This window comes from Chaetodon auriga, chromosome 11 (assembly GCF_051107435.1).
Source record: "Chaetodon auriga isolate fChaAug3 chromosome 11, fChaAug3.hap1, whole genome shotgun sequence".
Lineage (NCBI taxonomy): Eukaryota > Metazoa > Chordata > Actinopteri > Chaetodontiformes > Chaetodontidae > Chaetodon > Chaetodon auriga.
This window is the reverse complement of record NC_135084.1, coordinates 7,404,220-7,425,239: the sequence shown is the minus strand read 5'-3', so window position 1 is coordinate 7,425,239 and position 21,020 is coordinate 7,404,220. Positions and strand designations below refer to the sequence as shown.

The 21,020-nt window shown below is 40.2% G+C and overlaps 1 protein-coding gene across 3 annotated transcripts; it reads right to left on the bottom strand.

Annotated features, from left to right (window-relative positions):
* Window positions 1–978: 978 nt before the first annotated feature.
* On the bottom strand, window positions 979–19,937 carry blnk (B cell linker). 3 transcript variants are annotated; one of them, XM_076743384.1, is made up of 24 exons: window positions 19,752–19,937; window positions 19,406–19,468; window positions 12,799–12,845; window positions 10,149–10,214; window positions 9,544–9,590; window positions 8,130–8,158; window positions 7,931–8,048; window positions 7,537–7,640; window positions 7,310–7,382; window positions 7,128–7,211; window positions 5,133–5,158; window positions 5,014–5,042; window positions 4,837–4,893; window positions 4,670–4,697; window positions 4,507–4,558; window positions 4,360–4,420; window positions 4,237–4,264; window positions 4,025–4,055; window positions 3,590–3,665; window positions 3,414–3,442; window positions 3,219–3,274; window positions 3,023–3,106; window positions 2,779–2,934; window positions 979–1,310 (listed from the first exon to the last, which is right to left on the bottom strand). In XM_076743384.1, exons 1-24 carry the CDS (start codon window positions 19,818–19,820, stop codon window positions 1,173–1,175), a joined length of 1,551 nt encoding a protein of 516 aa, XP_076599499.1. In that variant the 5' UTR covers window positions 19,821–19,937; the 3' UTR covers window positions 979–1,172. The 3 variants fall into 3 exon arrangements, with proteins under 3 accessions (XP_076599499.1, XP_076599500.1, XP_076599501.1); XM_076743385.1 differs by lacking the exons at window positions 19,406–19,468; window positions 19,752–19,937 and adding an exon at window positions 14,271–14,326; XM_076743386.1 differs by lacking the exons at window positions 12,799–12,845; window positions 19,406–19,468; window positions 19,752–19,937 and adding an exon at window positions 10,617–10,744.
* Between the last annotated feature and the right edge of the window lie 1,083 nt (window positions 19,938–21,020).

The following is a 21,020-nucleotide window of genomic DNA, read 5'->3' as shown; positions in this document are numbered from 1 at the left end:
GGAAGAATCAGTTTGTTTGTGAAATGTTTGTATGAACTCCAAATTGTGTTCAACGATAGTATTATCTGGAAGAGGTCTATTTTCATGCGTTCATTTAGCGGGGGCAGATATCCCTAAAGACATAGTTAATTTAAAAAAAAAAAGAAAAAGTAAACCTGTGTTTGACAGTGAAATAATCATTTTTTTAAAATCTGGATTCAAGAGGCCTAAATAATTTGATCATGTGGTTTTTCCCAGCGAGATTCCTCTTTTGACTTGAAATGATGATCTTATCTTTTAATTGCACTATGAAAGGAGGATTTATATTTCCCGTTACCTCACCTTAGCAGGCCTAAGCCTTCGACAATCTCAGCCAGTGTCCTACTGCGGCTAAACATTTCCCTCTGCAGCCGTGATCCCTCAGTATTCTCAGCAAGGGAACAGTGGCTCCTGTGTGTGTGTGTGTATGTGTGTGTGTGTGTTTGTCAAGGACCATTGGACAGATGCACCTGTCCTGTGTACTGATATTGTGCATGTATCCCTGTTTCTGGAGCCTGCACTTCAGTGTCACTGTGTATATCTACTTTTTTCATTTTAGATATGAGATTTCTAATTGTATATAGTCCAGATAGAGGTACTGTAAAATATTACCTGAGAATTTTCACCAAGTGCCTAGGAGTTTTTGTTATGCAATGAATGTGCATGAGTATATAGCATTACATGTTGACCACGAAATAAATGAACCAGCTGTCAGTTCCTGGTGGGGTTGTGTGATAACTGAAGATGTGAGCTGAGTTATGCAACACAAGAAAAGACTTTTATTAAAACAAAATATACAACCTTGTTTTTTTTTTTTTTTTTGGCTCCCCAAAGTATTGTTGTCATAAACAAACTGTTTGTCTTCCTGTTTCCTTCAACTACAGCGACGCTGTCACCCCTTTCATTTTAATTCACTGTTTACTGACTGAGCATTAAAAAAAAAACAAAACATCTTAATAAAACATGAGTTAAAAAGTCTTCTGAGTCAGTGCTACTTCAGCCCCGCATGGCCAGCTATGCAGGCGAGCGCAGCACGCGATCCCACTGACAGGACGTCAAGTTTAAAGTGAAGGAGAGAAGCATCACACAGTGACTTCTGTAAACAATCGTCTGACAGGAAAGGGCGAGTGGGAATGCATTAGTCCACTCCACTGTTAGCCATCAGTGAGGGTCTTCCAAGGCTTCATAGGGAAGCACAGCCTGGTGGCGTCCTTGGTGTTGCTCTGGCTGTCAATCAACACCAGAGGATTCCTCTGGTGGTTCTCAATGATGTGGGAGACGCTGCTGAAATACTGAAACCGGAAAAAAAAAAAACAAGGATGACATTAGAGTGAAAAGTTGAAATAAAATCATGAAATGAGCTCAAATTTGACCTTTTCCTGATGTTGAGCAAAACATTTAACATGATCTTGAAAGCTGGTTTACAGGATACAAGCCTGTGTTCTGTAGAAATGGTTGAGGTGACTATTAATGATTAATGTAAGCAGAATTATTGGTAAACAAAGCATTCCACTTCCTGTTTCAGCCTACCTGACTACCAGTAATTCAACTGGAGAACAGTTTTTGTATATTGAATAATTCCCTGTCAGATTTCATTATTCCTACATTCAGTGTTCTACCTTTGTTCAATGTGTTCGGCACAAGAACTGCAAAATTTTCCCTAAAAGCAGAAGAAACACAAAATCCACTAATGAACAAAAGAGTTGTTCGCTTAGCATGCTGTTCACCCTCGAGCAGCCTGTCGGATATGAGTTCGCCAAAACAAATTGGATCCTGGCCTTTAGCAGACATGACATTTTGACATGCACAGCTGTAAATGACAGAGTGAGTGATGAATTCCTTTTAGCTGCTTTGGCTTCAGAGTCCTCGTATTGGTCATGCTTACACTTATTTCATGGATATGAAAATTACCGCTGTGCGACTGTACAGCTTTGAGTGATGACACAGTGTGTTCATGATTCATAAGTGTCCAGCCACAGTCACCCTGTCATAACTTACTGGGACGCGTGAATAGAACAGAGCCATCGTTAATGGAATCAGTAACACCTGTGCTTCTCCTGCTGTGAACGGGGCGTTAGCCAGTCAGTGTGTGATGCAGGTGACGACAGGATTACAGACGATCAAACATGCAGTAAAACCCACCCAACTGGGTGATAACACTGTAAAATGGACACGTACGGTTTGAGTTGTAGTGTCCTGTGGTCGAGCTCCCAGGTAAAAAAAAAATATATATTATTCTTAAAATGTACTAAATACACTTTCTACTATTTTTTTCATCCTTCAAGTATACGTAAATGTACTCACGCAGTCCATGAGTACCACTTGAGTAATCCTTGAGAGTACTTGAAGTGTAAATTGTTGCTAAATCAGCGCAACCTTTTACTTTTTTAAGTGTACTGTATACTTCAATATACTTAAAATGAAGTGAAAATAAAGCACACTTTAATTAAGCATGCTACTACTGCATTACAGAGTACTTGAGAATAATTATATTTTTCACAAGTACACTTTATTACTATTAAGAGTTTTTGTAATTTAGTGCACGTTTTTTTTGAAAGTACACTCAAGTACAATTTATAATATACTTAGAATTGTACACTTTTTATAAGTACTTTGAAATACCACTTATTGGAGTATTGGAGAATTACCAAGTAAGAACTTAATGACATGTATTTAGAAGTACACTTTTTAAAAGTATATGTCAGACATACTTTCAGTCAAACAGAGTTTTGAGAGAAAATGGAAAGTCCTCCACTGTACCTCCTCCCCTTTCTTCTCTCTTCCCAGAGCGTACTGCTGAGTAGCAGGTATGAAGCGGATCGGGATGTTGTACACTCTGCCTTTATAAAACACCACTAATGTGTAGGGCTGGTGAGCATCGTGACCGGAGCTCTTCCTCACCAGAAACGCCCCGTCCTGAAACACACAGCGCTCACAGTCAAAGCCAGCAGGGGGTTATGGGATATAATCCACATGCCGCTCATTTGGATGACTGCGCTCTCACTTTGTTTGAGCGGACCAAGGTGTCGTCAGCAGTCTTGCGGTCACATGCGCTGGCATACCAGGCTTTATGATAGACGTCTGTGTCCTGAAGGAAAGCAAATGGAGAATAGAATGATTTCAGACGAACACTGTGGATGTACTGTATGAATACAGCTCATGTTAATCATTCATCTTTACAATATAACATAAGAGCACACCTTATCTTGGTCTGCTGACCCATTTTCAGCAAAAAAGCTCCCTCTGTCAGCTGCTTCTGCACATCACAGACACAAACATCACAATAATGCTGTTTTGCTCGATAATGTTGTTTTTGAGCTTCTTTCACTCCACGTTGAAGTAAAGAGCTACACGGTGTTGATCTGCTGTGGGACACGTGTAGGAGCTGTACTTACTGAGGGAGGTAAACTGTGGAAGAGGAATTCTGCAGGAGAGACCACAGACAGAGGCGACCACAGTAAATACACAGCACTAAGCTGCGATTAAAGGCAATTTTCCTTCATTTGCAAAGCATTAAAAATGCGTGTGCTCAGTATAAATGCATAGCATAAAGCTGTATGTTGTTTCTTACTTTGGCCGCTTCAAGTCCAGTGAAAAAGCTTTTGGCGGAGGCGTCTGCTCAGTTTGCATCGCAGGCAGCATTCGGCCTGTATAAATCCAGACATATGGTAATCAGACTATGTTTGCTGCTAAGTAGTAAGTAGAAATTGACAACAAATCCACAAAATGAATATGTAAATAGGTTTTTCAATTGTACAACTTTAACCTGCTACATTCCCTTTTAACTAGGATAGAAACCAGAAAACCTGTAATGACTTGTGTTTCAAATTAATCCTCCTCATCATCACTGTGTACATCAATAAACACTCTTATGTATGTGCAGCACATGCATGTAATTAGATCATCACAGCCACGTCATTGCCTTCACGTGGACAATTCATTCACAGAAAAACCCCGTGAGGAAATGAAATGTGGAGGCGACTTTTCAGAGGCAGTAAACACGTACTTTCAAAATCCCTCGGTTTCAGATCTGGCCTCTGCAAAAGAGTCACATTTCATGATTTTCAGCATCATAAGATAAGGCGCATGCTGTAATGTTTACAAGCATCAGCTGATCACATGATAAAGTGAAACACAGTAAAGTCATGATGATTTAATGTGTAATTAGGGTCAAATATTCAGAGCACTTGTTTTTTTTCCATTCTTTGATATTCCTACCGGCTTTAAAGGTGGCTTTGGTGACCTCCTGAGAAAAAAAAATCAGGATCAGACAGTCAGTTATTCCCTTCTTAAAGCTTAAACAGGTTAAACAGTATATAAAATGATTGAAGTGATGCTTACTCTCTGGGCAAAGGTTTGGGTCGGACTATAGGAGGACCCTCTGTGGGTTTCTCACTGGTACCTAGAGGAGCACACAATGCAATGATCCACCAGTTATTATGACTGTTGTTATCCTATAGATGGCGCAGCAACGGTTCCAGTACTCACTATTATCTGGATCACAAACTTCATATTCGTCGCCGTCTGTGGGCTCCTGGACCTGGAAAATCACAAAACCAGCACGTCAGTGTCCTCCTGACTGTGCGGCAAACATTAAATCTCTGCAAAACGCCTCTTTTAAATGACGTCTTGCACATTCGTCATCACTTACAGTCATAGGAGATCTCGACGTATTCAGTCTGAGGAAGAAAAAAATTGTTATGTTGTGATTAGAAAGCAATGCATTAATGCTTAACAGACAGAATTGCACTTAAGTTGCAAATGATGATGAATCATTCAGGTCTCTAAACGACATGTTGGCAGTGATGTCAGTCTCACCTGGGGCTGGGTTTCGGCGGTAAAGAATGGGACTGTGTGGTGGGGATTGGACACGGCCTGCAAGGTAAATGAAAGGACATGACTTGTCTCAGACTGTGGTCAATTTATAAAACATTGTATATTGTATGTCTGTACAATTACATGAAGAAAGCAAAGTCAAGACAATCTCAAACTGACCTGCTTGCTGGAAGAGATAATGAGTTCTCCTGTAAAGAGGTCATAAAAAGAAACCACAGTGAACTCCACATATCAATGTACCTTAAAAAATACTTGAATCTACTGTTACATGAGCCTACCTTTTGGTCCGGAACCTCATAAACGTCTGCAAAATAACCAAAGACAAAATGAGGCACACAATAGACCCACATGAGCCTCATTCCAGTGCTGGATTGCATTATCTTCATTACAGTGTCTTCAGTTTACAGCAGTCCCTGCCCTCGGGCATTTCTTTGTGTTTCTACTAACTGCATTAGACTGTCTCCCATTGTAGTGCATTTACAAAGACTTCCCATGCATTGCTCTATCAGATCTTCATTCATTACTGCAGACATAATGGAGGCCTCCTTTTTTCCCTGTTTAGCCACACAGCAGCCTCTAATGTTGGTCAGACTGAGATGTCTCAAAAGCAATTGACGTATTGCCTTTCAATTAAGTTTCAACAGACTGAGATTATGTACAGGAATTCATGCTCCCGAGAGCATAAATCCTAAAAAATGATCCCTCAACCAGTGAAATATCTCTAGATCTGCTTGATGGGTTGAACGAAAATCTGTCCAGACATTTATTCTTCCTCTATGATCCGAATGACTTTGATGACTTTTCCGCTATCACCTGCATGAGGGTGACGTTTGTGATTTTGAGGGAATATGAAATATGAAATTCTGTACATGCATTCATTTCCCCCTCAGGACGATTCACGCTAACTTTGGTGATTCCTTAACTTTTCATGTAGCGCCTTCATCAGGTCAGAAGTTTAATTTGTCCAGTACTCTGTGTTATGATGAAGTGTCTGTAAAAAGCTACCTGTTAAATCAGGTTTCTCTGTAACAATGCTAAATTCTGTCATCATGCCAACATGGTTTGAATTTCTTACACTCATTACACTGTCCTCCTCAACATTTATATTAATGACATTGTCTCTTCATTGAATGGCTGTCAAGTCCATCTTTATGCTCATGACGCCTTTGTGTATCCTATTGCTGATTCTGTACAGCGAGCCTTTCCTTTATCTCTCTACAGGATGTTTTTATTAATTTTAAACTGGTTCTTCATGCAAGTAAAGCTAAATTCATGCTGTTTACTAGAGCCAGATTTATTGATAATATACTGATCAGCAAACTGCTGCAAAACAATTGGCTTCATTTACAGAAACAGACCTGGCTGCCCTGTGGTTAGTAGATAATAGATTGAGGGAGGTCATGGGGATCATGGGGATGTAATTTATGGGAACCTCACACGGCCTATCATTCTGCCCTCTGATTTATTGCTGATGATAATTATGGTATGCATCATTGCATCCTGTATGTTAAGGTGGGTTGGACTTCTCTGGCAGAGAGCCATAACAAACATTGGTATTTGTTTATCCATAAAGGCCTTGTTTGAAGGCTGCCACCTTGTATCTCAGTGATGCTGGATTGGACCAATCAAACTCACTCAAATGACCCCGAGCAGGTTCTGAGTTTGGAAAGTCAGCCTTTTCTTTTCCTGATCAAATTCTTGCTCTTGAATGACCTTCAACACACGCTGAAAATCAATACTCTGCTAACCCATAAACAGCTTAAAATCACGATTGCAAACCTCCCCGCTGTGTTAACTGCTTTATTCTCATCTACGTTTTTCCCTTTCTGTTTTTAAGAACGAGCTCAATGATTCTTCGAGTTTGACTCATGACATTCCCATCAGCCTCAGCTGCACCTTGTGACTGCTAATTAGCAAATGTTACAGAGCTACTCATAGGGCTGTAGATTTTATTTGTGACAGAATGTAAAATATATTGACACGATCACACTAACAAACTTTTTAGAAAAACAGACTGGTTTTAAGTGACAATGCATTTAGTTTTTCAAATAATGAATTTCATCTTATCTGTCAACATGGTACAGTGGACATAGACAAATTGAGAACAAATTAAATCTAATCAAAGAGGAAGTGGGTTCATTATGAACAGTTTCAGATGGTGTGTTTGACTGCAAGAGAGCTGTGACGAGTACAGCTTCTTCGGAGCAGTAATTCTAGAGGTTGACTCCTTGTGGACTTGAGGTGCAGCATGATTAATGTTGTTCAGTACCTACCAGGACTGGGTGGACACTCTGGTGAAGGTGTAGGCAACACGGGAAGGTCCCTCCCTGCTCTGTTCCGACCATGCATCACAGGATCTAAGGAGAGGCATGCAGATTATTATTATCAGATTTTTACAGTAGTAGTCCTCGCAGCACTGGTGTCTTTGTCCTCTCTAATTTGACATGTGTCTTACTGGGAGATGGGTTCTCTGCAGGCTCTACATAGTTGTCATCATCGTTACTGCCGTCTGGATTGATGTAGTCTTCCTACAGAACAACAAAGACAACATATGTATTGTGAAAAAGTGGTTATGTCAGCTGCCCACACTCACTGGAAGGTGCCTGGCAACACACAGGACATGGTGAAATGAACCAAGACCAAGTCTCAGGCCTGCGGTACACTATTCATGAGTTTCTTTACCTCATCGCTCTCCACAGAGGTGGGTTCAGGTGGGAGTTGTTTGGAGGCTTTGCTTGGGCGGAGGGGCTTCCTGGGTGGCCGGTGGGGTCGGTTACGGCAGTTGTCTTGAAAGGAGAAGCAGAAATAGAGAGAGTACATCAGTATTTGCATGAGGCATCACTTTGCGGCCTTGGCTCAACAGTCTCTAACGAACCAATGCAACTTCAGCACGAAGAGAGTGATCACTGCAAAGGGGAAGCTACTGAACATATAGAAACTGTGTGTGACAAATGAATCGAAGCTCATGTGAATCTTCAATTTTACCATCGGGAGAACGAATGATGTAACACTCAGCCATCTATGGTGAAAAATAAGGAGATATAAATAGTTCTTCATGTCAAATGACTGTACTGACCAAGATACTCCCCCCTTGGGAAGGAAGCAGAAGGAGTTGTGGTGAAGACTCTGTGGCTAGGAGGAGGCTCGTAGCTGTCATCCTGGTCCTCACGTGGATCCTCATACATGTCATTATCCTGGGAAAAATGTACTTGTAATGTTTCCATCAAAGCAAAAACAGCTGAAATCACTTTCAGTTCACATTTTTCACAACTTACGTAATCAGGTTCAGACAGTTGGTCATCATCTGTGAACACAGACATCGAAAGGGATTTCATTACCAAGAGGGCCCGAGACGGGCCCCCAGTATGTCAAGCAAACATTTAAACCGTGGATTTTATTAAAGCCAGATACATAAAGATATTAAATACCAGCATTAAATTCATCTGAGCAGGTGTCAGAGTGCGTTTTCTAATTTTACAAAGTCCACTTGTGTTGAGGAACAGCGACTCCGCTGTTCCTCAACACAAGTGCGGAGTGTGTCACCTCTTCAACTAATGAATAATCTCTGAACAAGTGCTTTGATCATTGTTTTTATGATGCAATTTGAAAAGCAGCTTCACATGATTAAGCACAGTGTGGTTCTCACAACAACATCTGGATTTTACTTTTGGTACTTAAAGTATATTTTGCTTATGTGGGTAAAAGTGGTTTGTCATTATTCAAGAGATTTCATCTCGCTAGCTTGGATAACACAAGAGAAATGGGCAGAGTCTCCAACCACAGTGAGAGACTTTACACTGTGAATATGCTGAGCATTACCACCCACATTGGTAAAATATAATACTGTGACATAGAAAAATGATTACACTTGTTATATATGTGCTGCTAAGTTGCAGTTAGACTGAGTGATAAAAACCCAAACTCCTCTGGACTCTCCTCTGACTCATATGTACACTCATACAGTTTCAGGCCGGGGTGCACATAACTGGTACGCAGGTATGCATGCGTGACATAAATCAGAAATGTGTAATGTCAGTTCTTTGTGATGTGCCTTTGTACATGAATGTGGCACAAGCTATCGCTAACAAACAAGCTAGTCAAGCTGGAAAGGGATGGCTGCTTGCTACCAGGGACTGGGAGGTGCATCTTCATCACCTACTGTACAGGAAGCTGAAGCGGATGTTAAAAAGATTCCCTTGCTGCAGTAACATGAGTCCAGTGGAAGTGATGGGGGACAAAATCCACTGTTCTTGCTCAAAAATACATTCAAACAAGGTTTCACCAGTCTGATTTAGACAAATCAATGAGCGTCTTCCTAACTTACACTGTTTCCTACAATGTTTCCTGGATAGTAACACAAAGATGGAATTTTATACTAAAAACTGTAACTTTGGAAGATACCCACTCGATTTTGCTAACTCTGAGTTGCAGAATGAACTGTGAATTACTCACATTTGAATTAGGTCCTGGATGTCTTCACGGACAGTATGGACAGCTAAAACAATTCCAGTGACCAGTAATTCCTTCAGTGTACATACTGGCATTTGAGTATTGCTATAAAACAGAATAACTGCACGTCTGTGTATCAAACACAGGACGACGCTCACCTGTGTTTTCACTATAATACACTGAAATAACTGAACAACCACCGGTCGCAGTGACATCTACCAACAAGCAGTCCATTCTTACCTCTGTAATCTCTCGCAGGTACTTTTGGAAGTGGTTTGCTTTTCAGTCTGCCACACAGAGAGATACTGACATCAACAGCGGGCAATCAATGACTTAACAGTGGTTTGACAGTGTGAACACATCCCCTTACTATTAATACAAGATAGGAATTGAGATTTGAATCACAAGTGGAATTGTTTGACTAATAATACTTTGTCTTGCTGCGAGCGCTGTAAATATGTGAAAGGTCTGTATTTACATGAGCACAGCGAGCAGACTGATGTGCAAATTTACCAGACAGGATGAGAATAAATGGCCTCTGTAATGCTAGTCATTGTCATATTTATCCTTATGTGCCTGAAGACATCTCAATTCAGGAAAGGAAAGTGAGAGAACAGCCATCTGTTGAAGTTATTTTGGGTTTGTGGGCATCTCTTATTCCAGCGGTTGTGAAAGAGGAATTGACCTTCTCCACTGATGCATATATTCACAAGAGACTTTTTACATCTCCACACTAAGTCTCCCACATAATGATACGTATCACTTTAGCTTGATATAGTTCCACTGTGTTTTTCATCCGTAACATTAAAAAGTGCAGTCATGATGTTGAAATTCTCGAGACTGACCTTCTCAGTTTGTTCAGTAAGCTGCCGTCATTTTTCTTGATGTCTTGAACGATCTTCTGAAGCTGCCTGGAGAACACATGAAGTTTGCAGTATTATGAGCTGAACTAAAGAGTAAATACTACTACTACTACTACTACTACTAATAAATGCTTACAACATTAACATAAACATATTAACATAAAGGGACTACAACAACACACTTTATAGAACAACCCTGTGTACCACAACGATAGCTGAGCCTTGTACGATGCCTTTACTGACACTACACAGCAAACATGTAAGAAATTGTGGTTTCAAGTATTTGCAAAAAGTGATATTGTGTCAACATCCGCTTCAAGTTCTTCATTTGTCATGTGCACAACAATCACACCGAAGAAGTCATTGGCAATGAAAGTCTAGCTCGTCAGGCCCCCTGAGGAAGGAGCAACGGCAAAGAAGCAAAATGTCAAATGAAAATGAAGTTCTTACCGAATTTTTGCTGTAGCAGGAGCAGCAAGTTTACCTAACGTATCCATATTCATGTTTAACCCAAGAGTTTACATTTTTGGGCCTCGTGCATCAAGTCCGTGCTGGCAGACTGTTTTCAGAAATGTAAATGAACGCTGTGTTTGGCACACGTCTTGTCTTTGTCACAGAGGGGAGGGAATTCATTCTAGCCAGCCACTGCGAGAAAAATCACTTCTCTTTTCCACTCCCCGTCTCTCTCACACGTACCCAAGAAAACACATTTCAGTCAACACATTTTCAACAAACCTCTTGCTTCACATTTCCATTCCATTTCCACACTGCCATTTTAACTGCTGCTGACAGTAGATCACCTGAATGAGGTCGATGGAGGAGGCCTTCAAGTGAGTGAGAGGCACGCTGGAGCAGTTTTTACCAAACTCCAGCATATCAGCTTTAAAACAGGTCTGTGTGTAAGGTCATCCATGGTGCGTCATGGAAAGCACTGTGTTGTAATCCTAAGTGCCTTCTGTATTTTGGAGGGCAAATAAAAATGAGTGCGCAGCCTTTTCCTGCCAGACTGGAAGTCAACAATTAAAACATTTAGATAAAGTTTCGGATGTGAAGGAGCCAACTGTGTATGATTCATGATGAGAAAAAAAAAGAAGTGAAGATTTAGTGAAGATCTGCTCAGTTTTGAAATGAATGTGAAAGTACTTATATGCTCATGGGAAACTCCTGTCACCTCACTAAGTGTTTTCCAGTTCTCTCTGCATGGAGCTGTGCTGGACATCTGCGCTCTGTCACCGACTGTGTGAATGAGTGGCAGAAAGTTTGCTTTATTCCTAGCTATGTGAGACAGCAGAGAGTCTGTTACTGTATAAAATCACTGACCTACTGTAAGTGATTAACACAAGATTTTTCAAATTAATTTTGTCTACCTTTTAGACAGTTTGACCTTAAGACAGTATGAAGACTAGTGGATTTTGTCCATGTTGCAGCAATAACATGCCACTTTCTGGTTCAACAGGTAGACAGTTAACCACATATAAACAGGAACTCAAAGGCCAAGTATGGAAGGCCAAGGCTGCCAATACCACACTGAAATGATTCTATTTAATTGAACTACTCACATATCCATGCAGGGTATACACCCAAATTGATATTCAGTTTCCACTTGCAACACTTTGGCACCATTAGTGTCAAAATAAAAAATGTGAATCAAAATGATCCAGTTTGTTTTTTAATACAAACAAACAAACAAACAAAAAATCTGTGAACGTGAAGGAATAAGCCAGTTTAAATGAAACTGAATTTTTGCATTGGCAGAGAATAGGTTATCTTTAAAAATGTATGTTAAATTGGGAGTTGGCCATTCAATTTTGTAATGATTTAACATTGTCTTTAATCATTAATGTAAGAAAGAAACTGAATATTTTTTTGTCCATAAAGTTTTCATCTTCAGTTAGCTTTGAGCAGTAATGATGCATTTTCAAACACAAAGATGTAAATGTTTTATTTCATTTCATATTTGTTCATTTTTAATGATCAAAAATCTATCATTTACAAATATTAAATTAAAAGTAGAAATTAAAATTGGTACACTCACATTGCAAATTCAGTTTCAGTTTGCCTGACTGATTTCACTTCAATATTGTATGACATTTATTTATGTGACACACACACACACACACACACACACACACACACACACACACACACACATGGGGATACATGAACAGGAACATAACTCACAAACAAGAACAAACACATGCAGACAAATATGCAGGTGCAGCCAGGCACACACACACACACACACACACACACACACACACACACACACACACACACACACACACACAAACCACACACACACCTGCAAACACATACACATTAAGCACATTGTAATTTTACTTTGAGGCAGCCTCTTATTTTCTTCTTTCTTTTTTTTTCTAAATATGGAGCTTTTTAGATTTTAGCAAGCATAATACTACTACTAGGAAGAAGAAGAAGAAGAAGAAGAAGAAGAAGAGGAAAGGGAGGATGCTATTCTTTATGATTAACCTCAGTGTTCCTGAAATTACTCTCATGACAGCAGTTAAAAAGGAGATCAGAGCAGCAAAGAATGAGAGGAGGGATGTAAAGTGGCACAAAAGGAGGCTAAGATTGAGGTATGTGATGACAGCAGTATAAAAGTGTTACTTACGGCTGGTGGATGAGACTAAACTTGCTCAATTCACTGTCAGACAGGTTCTGTCAAAAGCATCAGAGAAATCAACTGTGAACACATGACGACAAGTAAAGGAACACTTTGACACTACAGAGGTCACAAATGACTGATTCCTAATAGCAGAGATGATACTGCGAGTACGCCACCTTCACTGAACACATGCTTTTGAGCAGTCGTTGCAGGAGGGCTGCAGCACAAATCCATGTATAGTCGTGCATCGCCTCTCGGCTAACAGGAGATGGCAGCATCTCACTAAGGGCCACTTCAACAGAGCATTTTGATCCTCTCATGTAACCCTCATGTTATTTCTTAGCGACACCCCAGAAGAAGCGATATGACTTTATTAGCACAAGGGTCAGAGGTAGTTACAAACAACACATAAATGCAAAATAACACCGGGAATTGTCCATGTTGTTGTTCATATGCTGAACTCCTTGAAGAAGCTACCTTTGAAAGCTCAAATATGGCATCATGCTGAGGGATGTGTGATTAAAATGGAATAATTTTAATGATGTAGTGTGTAGAACACATTTACTGCTGCAGTGTACCAACAGTGATTTCCAAACACACTGGTGGTTCATGGGCTGACAACATGAAGGACACAGAACTGATGACGCCAGTGAAGATAAAACATAAAGCAAAGATAAGAAATGCTAGTTTCCCTTTTTTGTGAATTAACACTGGTGACCCACAAGTCAAGAGTTCCCTCCTCTACGCACGCAGCACTGTTATTCTAACCACACACCACCGCCGTCTTACTCAATTACAGAAATGGTCAGACATTTGAAAAAGTTGATCTGGCCGCCCACTGCACTGTCATTTTTGGCTGCATCTAATGTCTGCTTTGCAGTGAGGCAATTGGGATTCGTAAATGAAAGGAAATGATTACCATAAAATATGCAACAAATCCAGCTAAATTATGTATTTCCCTCTTCATTCATAATTCATTGCTCCAGGTCGTTCCTTGCTCTGTCTCTTCTCTCTTTTATATTTGTTGTAATGTAATGAAGATCCATGACAACAAATGTTTGTGAAAGTTCGGGTGCTGCGCGTTTAAGTTTAGAAGATGTGTCAAATGAACAAACAGCGAGAGGTTAACATAAGAGGTTAATGCGTGAGGTATGAGTCTAATACGGCTGGTTAATTCAGATATGAATAATGCATTAATGGCCCCTTATCGGCAGAGTGGTCCGTGAAACAAGTGTTATGATGTACTATTAAGTTGCATACAGTTTTTCAAAACTGTTTATGATTTCTATGAAATACTCCACAGGGAGGGGCTTGACAACGAACCTAACATTACCTGAGTGTGTGTGAATATGGGAACCCTGGTGCAACAAAGGGATGTATTACCTTTAGGAATAAGCCCATAGTACACTTAAAGCAGAGCTGGTGATTTAATCATTTGTAAATCAGACAGTAAGATCACTTAATATGAAAGGCTTTACCTCCTTCAAAGTGCTGAACCTTGGCCTCATAGATACGCACTTGATCATCCCACTGGCTTACAGGAGGAAAAAAAGGTATCGTATAAAATCAGACTTAGCCTTTTGACACAGAATAAAATATCAAATGGTCCGCCCCAGTGGATACTCCCGGGCACTGCTCCCACATTGAATTATTTATAGGAGTGTCTGTGCTTGTTCAAATGAGACACAACAGCTCAACAAGCTACAGCCTCTCCATTGTACAATAGACCATGACCCCTCACTAAAAACAGCACTCAATCACATCTTCATTTTTCACATTTTTAGAACTTTCATTCAGCACAGTTAGCATACGCGAACAAAAGCTACTGTCTCCACGTTCCAGTCTTTTTGAGCTGAAGGTTATTTAAATATATATAATTGTTTTATTGGTTTTCTATTTCCTTCAAAGCCACCATATGTAGAACATTAGAATTTCTGACACTGGCACCATCTGGTGGGAGTATTAGAGAGACTGCAAGTCTCCAGTGAAGCTAGCTGCTTGGTGAGACACACCTGGACACAGCTGCTGCTTCCATCTAAATGCTGACATGTTCTAACGATGCTTGCGTGCTGTTCCTTCGCAGGTATAATGGCCAGGTCCACCATCTTAGTTTAACGTCTCAACAAGTCAACATTTTTAATTTGCACTTGGCACAACTACAACTAAGGCTACAGGAACTAGTTCTGCTTATATTTCAAAACCAGTTTTAGACAAATTACAAATCTATTAAATTAAATGATCTGAATTTCTCCTGCTCTGATCAATAAAGCATTATCTAAATTTGATCTGCTGCTGGCACTGGATGAAAAATTAGGATCACACCAAAGTCATTAGGATTTTTTCTTTGTGCAATTTCATGTCAATCAATCCAATAATTGTCGAACTATTTCAGTCTGGACTAAAGTGGTGGACCACTATGCTAGATTTATCTTCAAAAGAGGTCTTTGCTGTAGGACATCTCTGCAAAGATGAAGATGGCCAAAGGCACAAACACTCAAAAAGCTCTGGTTACAGCTGCTAAAGTTTAAAGCACATAACCCAGCAAGGACACAGATTTTAGCAAGAGTTCTGTGTCAGTGTGAAAGCTTACTTCCACCCAAAACCAGGCGCACGGATGACCGCTTATTGACACATGGAGCATGTGTTTATGCATTCCTTTGAAAAGAGTCTCATTTCACGACAGAGAACTGCTTTGCAGCGACATGTGCAAAAAAGTACCTGTGGTTCTTTCCCAGCAGCTGTGCAAGGTCCCATGACTGTCGTTAGGTGAGACATTTTCCACATGTTCACAAATCCCCACGAAATGTTCCAAAATCACCAGCTAACCACAAGCTAATTGTAGTTCAAGGTGTTTTCTCTTTTAAGACACTAATACTTTGCTCTGTTTCTTTATTATCCACAACAAGGGGACTGTGTCAAAATTCAAATGAGACGGTGTGAGGTGAGAGTTGGACTTCATTAGCACCTAATCTCTGTTCAGAATTATGTTTGCTCTCTCTCTTTTAACTACAGCCTATATATATATTTACAAAGCTTTGTTAAGCACATGCCATTTGTATTTCACTCTAAATGTTTGATACCAACAACAAAGTGATATATACTGAAGAATACATAGGCTGTCCTTTACTTTGAGCGGCCTTTGTTTGTAGTGTTGATGTCATCACACACAGTTGAATGTGCCTTCCTCACACAGCAGCCACACACAGGCAGCGTCACAAAGATAGAGGCTGACAGCTCATTTGATCTGCTATGTATCTCTTTTAACCCGTCTACCTGTGTGAGCGAACATGGCATCAAAAAGATGGAGATTACCTTTATCTACGATGTGCTGACTGGCTGTCATTCTCATCCACGCTGTCGTGTACAGCCACCCATCACTCAGACAGAACCGCTCATTCTTACCACTATGATGAAGAGATGTCGTAGGTGTAATGTGAAGAAGGTGCATTCGAGGCAAAGCCCGATGTTGTCTTATTAGAGTATTTCAGATCTGCGCTGCTTACTTACTTGAGGATTTTATGACCTTTGCTCCAAATCCTGTATAAACATCATATGAATTTGCAACGTAAGCCAAAGGCAATGCTCAGCACATTCCCTTAATGACATTCAGAGTCCAGAGTACGGACCCTCTCTGGCCTTAGACACATGCTGAGTTACTGATGAGTCAAGCAGAACTTAACATAAACAATTATTTTTCCCTTTCTGCAGCATTTCCGACTAAGACAGAAATCTTAGGATCATGCACGCTTAATGAATTCTCCGTAATGTGTCCCAATAGTACTGGTGCAGAGACGAATTATGAATTTAAAAATTCCCTTCCAGACATGTTTTAAGACATAGAAATACTCTCATTTGAATTAGATTTTATTTGATACGATCTTTCTAAAAGAAAAAAAAAAAAGCTCATTTGCAAGATGTCTGCTGCTTCACTGAAAAGTCCACTCTCAGCGTACGTGCTCTGGAGGTTTCCACATGCTGCAAGTTCCTTACAGCACGATTGCCTTACAAAGTAGACGTGAAGTGACAAAATCATGCTTGCACATACATGTCTTCAACTGTGATTTAAGTCAACCAAAGGCATTTTTGAGTGGAAGGATTCTTGAAGTAAAGTGAAACATATGCAAATAAACAGATAATTAAAAATCTGTTTTGTTTCAGTCAAATTTCTAACCTAACTGCGATATTCAACCCACACTAAAACATCAAAGGTTACAGTTGCTGTTGTGAAATCCCCTTTTCAACGGGAAGTGACATTTCACTGCCAGACGCAACATGCAGCTTTGTCAAAAACAGAAGAGGAACTGGATGGTTACAATGAGCTACAACACTCCTAACGGAAGAGTGCCACCTACTGGAACTGACTTCATCAACAGGACATCCAAGATGAAACACTCCTCAAAGGTGACAAATGCCTTGAAAGTACAGATGCTTGCAGATTTGTTCTGTCTAACACACATGAAGTGCAGTGTGTGGTAAGAAAAACGCACAAGGACACACAAGGAGAAAGAGACAAATCACTCTTTATATAGACAGAAAGCTCTCTCATTGCTGTACACTGATGAGGGAGGCGTCATCCATCAGCTAACTCAGTGGTTCTCAAGATTCTTCTGTCATGCCTCTCAGAAGAAAAAAAAAATAAAAGAGAGAGTGAAATAAACCAAAGATTCAGGTTAGCAAGATAGCCTTGTTGGCATCAGAGCACTTTGTTTGGTCACCACATGAGTCAGGGGGCCGTCCCCCAGTATGACAACACTGAGCCACTGAGCTTCTAACTAACCATAAATGCTTCCTAAATAAGGCCCAGTGGTGCTTTGAGCTAAATGCTGACACAAGCATGCTAACACGCTAAACCAAAGTATTGGGAAAATGTTAATTTTGGCCTGCGCTAGGGGAAAAGTTAAGAGATTATAATAGTCACGACATTTGCAGAAGTTGTTGTAGTCCATACAGAAGATACTGCAGTACAGTATGACACTGAAGACCTAAAACTCCCAACCTGCTGGTGACACTTAATGAGAAGTCAGAGGTAGGTATGTAAGCGTCATCTCCTGGGGACCACTGACATCTGTGCAAAATTTCATGGCAATCCATCAAAAAGCTGTTGAAATGTTCCAGTCTGGTCCAAAATGGTAGACCATCAGACTGTTATTATAAAGCCACGACAGCTTTCAAGTCAAATACAGCAAACAACTGTGCACACACCTAAGTGCAAAATGTGAACTGATAGTCTACGACTGTGAAATGTTTGCCAGACTCTGCAGCCTTGAAGCTGGTTAAATTGACGGTGTGTGAAGCCAGCGGTGCAGCCATGGTGAAATATTCTTGTTCAATACTGCATGGTTTACCTGACCTTAATGGGGCCCAGGTGCGCCGGCTGGAGCTGTAGCTACGGGATTTATCAATCAATACACATACTGTATGTATATGTATTTTTCAGATGTGCACTGGTTAACTTGCACATCAAAGCCTCAAGCTATGAAACATTAATCATTTTGACTGATAAAAATCCACAGTGAGCATATTTTAAGGGAGATATGCCTGTCAAATATAGGGGAAATATTTCCATGATGCAATATCCCACCTAAATGGAGTCAGTTCAGGGTCAGTGAATAATGAATAGAAGAGCAGATTGTTGCTCTCATTTGTCAGCAAGTGTTTTTAAGTGGCCACTACCAAGACGCATATAAATAAAGGCTTGTAGAGGCATGCCAATGCACAGGAGGTATTATTAGGATCTGCAAAATAATATTAGGAAGTTATAAACCCATGCTTCAGTTATTTCACTACACAAAATCCTCTTTAAACACCCCACCCCCGTGATGACTGAAGCAGATTTAATGATACTCACTTAAATAAGTAGGGATCACAGCTTTATTGGCCCAAAGTCTCATTTCACAGTTCTTACTCTCTCCCAAACTGACACACAGGCAGTTTCACCTGCACCCGCTGTGTCAGCGTGCTTCCCAGAAACACTGGGAGGCCCTCACAGACAGAACACATAATGTGGCTGATTGAGATAACGCAATGAGAGCGATTTCAAAGCAGAAGTTGCAGCTGATTTACACACTTCCACACTAGGAGGACTGCTGGTTACACACCAGAAGAGTGTGGGAAGTAATACATGCAAGTGAGTTTCCACTATGTTTCATATCCTGTAAACTCTCCTCTGTTCTTCAACTTTGGACATTTGCAGTGCTGCAGTACAACTCAAGATTCATATCAAAAGTTTATTCTTCAATTTATTCAGAAATGTAATTTTAAAAGGTTTAGGATTCAGCTATATCTGAACAAGAAAAAACCCTCCAGCAACCACATTCGACTTAACAAAAGAGTGACAACGTTTAGCATTATAAACTGGACTTTTACAGTGTTAAAGCTGCACAAATAGCTCAAGGAAATGTAATTATTCTGCTGTTTTTAATACCATAATCAGAATAATAATTGCTAGGGAGGATTTGTCCATTTTGATGTAATTAGAATAACAAACTGAACACAACCACAACCCCGATATGATGCTGAACAGATTAGTAGATTATAGAACTGTGAGCGGGCCAGAGCCAGTATTTTCTGCAAAATGCAGGTGAAAGATGGAAAATGTGAGGCTTTAACTCACCAAGAGTCTCTGTCCATTAATTCCCAGTCTGTTCACGGTGGCAGCACATTCCTGCATTTTGTTCTGAGGGCAGTAAACACATATTGATTTAGTTTCCTGAATGTACCACACAGATTAACTGAATTTAATTCCATAATGCTTGTCTCCCCGTCCTGTTTATTCTAACCCCTTCCTGAGCTTTATATGCACAATATGTCTAAAGAGAAATAGATTGCACACAGTCTACACACCCCCCTAAGCTAGAATGAACTTTTAAATGATGAGGAAATAGGTCAACATTAGCCTCCACTGATTCTCCGCTAGTGCCTTATTTTATGTCTACTTCCTCTATTTTTCTAGTACTCACCTTGCACATGAAGAGGGCTACCTGCGCCTGGTCCCACCCCTCACACTCCTCTCTGGACGGCAGGTTCATTTTTTTCTCAACAGGGAACCTCCGAGCTGGAGTGTGCTTTGGGAGGTACAGTAATAGACTGACCCGTCACGCACCGCAGCTCCAGCACGCCAGCCAGCTTCAGGAGGGAGAAGTACACACAGGGAGGTCACCTCATTAAAAACCAACATATATTCTCCGTCTCCTTCATCCATAAGTAATGTGGCAATCCATGGTATTTTCAAAAAATCTAAACTTGTCCCCGAGATTGCAGTAAGACATCCACAAAAGGGAAGCAGGGACTTCCTCAAATTCATTCTATATAAAAGCCTTAAGAAACCAAAGTGTCATAATAGACGGATTGCTTGATTTTCCCATCTTAGCTTGGTTACACTTCATTTACAGTCAAGAGAGCGTGTAATTTCTTCTACATTTAGTTTTCATTTTTTTCAAGGGATAATCTTACTTGAGGTGCAACTGCAGTATTTTGTGACATCATTGCTGTACTACCTTTAATGAAAGCCACGTGCAGAGAGTGTGTTCATTCAACTTTTGGAAGTTTTCATCATAACAGGAAATAGGGTGTTTATTTGTTGACTAGCATCTCTGATACAAGGAATATGACAGTGATCAGGCATGTCAGGTGAAAGAAATCCAAAGATATGACAGAAGACTTCACGTTCATTTTTTTTCACGTCTTATCAGACTGAGCCATTTAGTGTTGGAGATAACAAAGCCCTTCTGCCAAATTTGAGAATTTACTTGTCAGTATTCAAAATATGAGAACTGATAAGTCAGACTGGATGTCTCCGGCTTAGAAAAAGGACTGACAAATATGACAAACATCTAATTTGTGATGGATATTACAGGAATAGTTCAACATTTTGGGAATATCTATCTATCTGTAGCACCCCATGGCTCTACAGTATGGCTAAAATGCTGTGAGTGACCTGAAGGGGTAATTTTGGGTTTGTTTTACATGAAGGTAGTTAACAAGAAGGTTTACCTGTTCTGAGTGACCTGATATTACTCAATTTAGAACCTAAACAGAAACCATCCAGACCCACTTTAGGCCTAATACACATGAATCATTCTAATCAACTGGACCCAGACAACGTGAATAGGGCAACAATATATATTTACTGAAACATTTTTGCACAAACACAACACAAACGCTCTCCCAATGAAAAACAGTCCCCAAACAACACAAACTAGACCCCCTTTAAAATAAACAGACAGCAG

Excerpts from the sequence above, each read along its gene's own strand:
- blnk (XM_076743384.1), bottom strand. The coding sequence starts at position 19,820 with ATGAACCTGCCGTCCAGAGAGGAGTGTGAGGGGTGGGACCAGGCGCAG. Across the intron at positions 12,846-19,405 it reads TTAATGGACAGAGACTCTTG|AACCTGTCTGACAGTGAATT; the intron begins GTGAGTTAAAGC and ends TGCTTTTGACAG. Across the intron at positions 4,559-4,669 it reads CGTCGAGATCTCCTATGACT|GTCCAGGAGCCCACAGACGG; the intron begins GTAAGTGATGAC and ends GTGATTTTCCAG.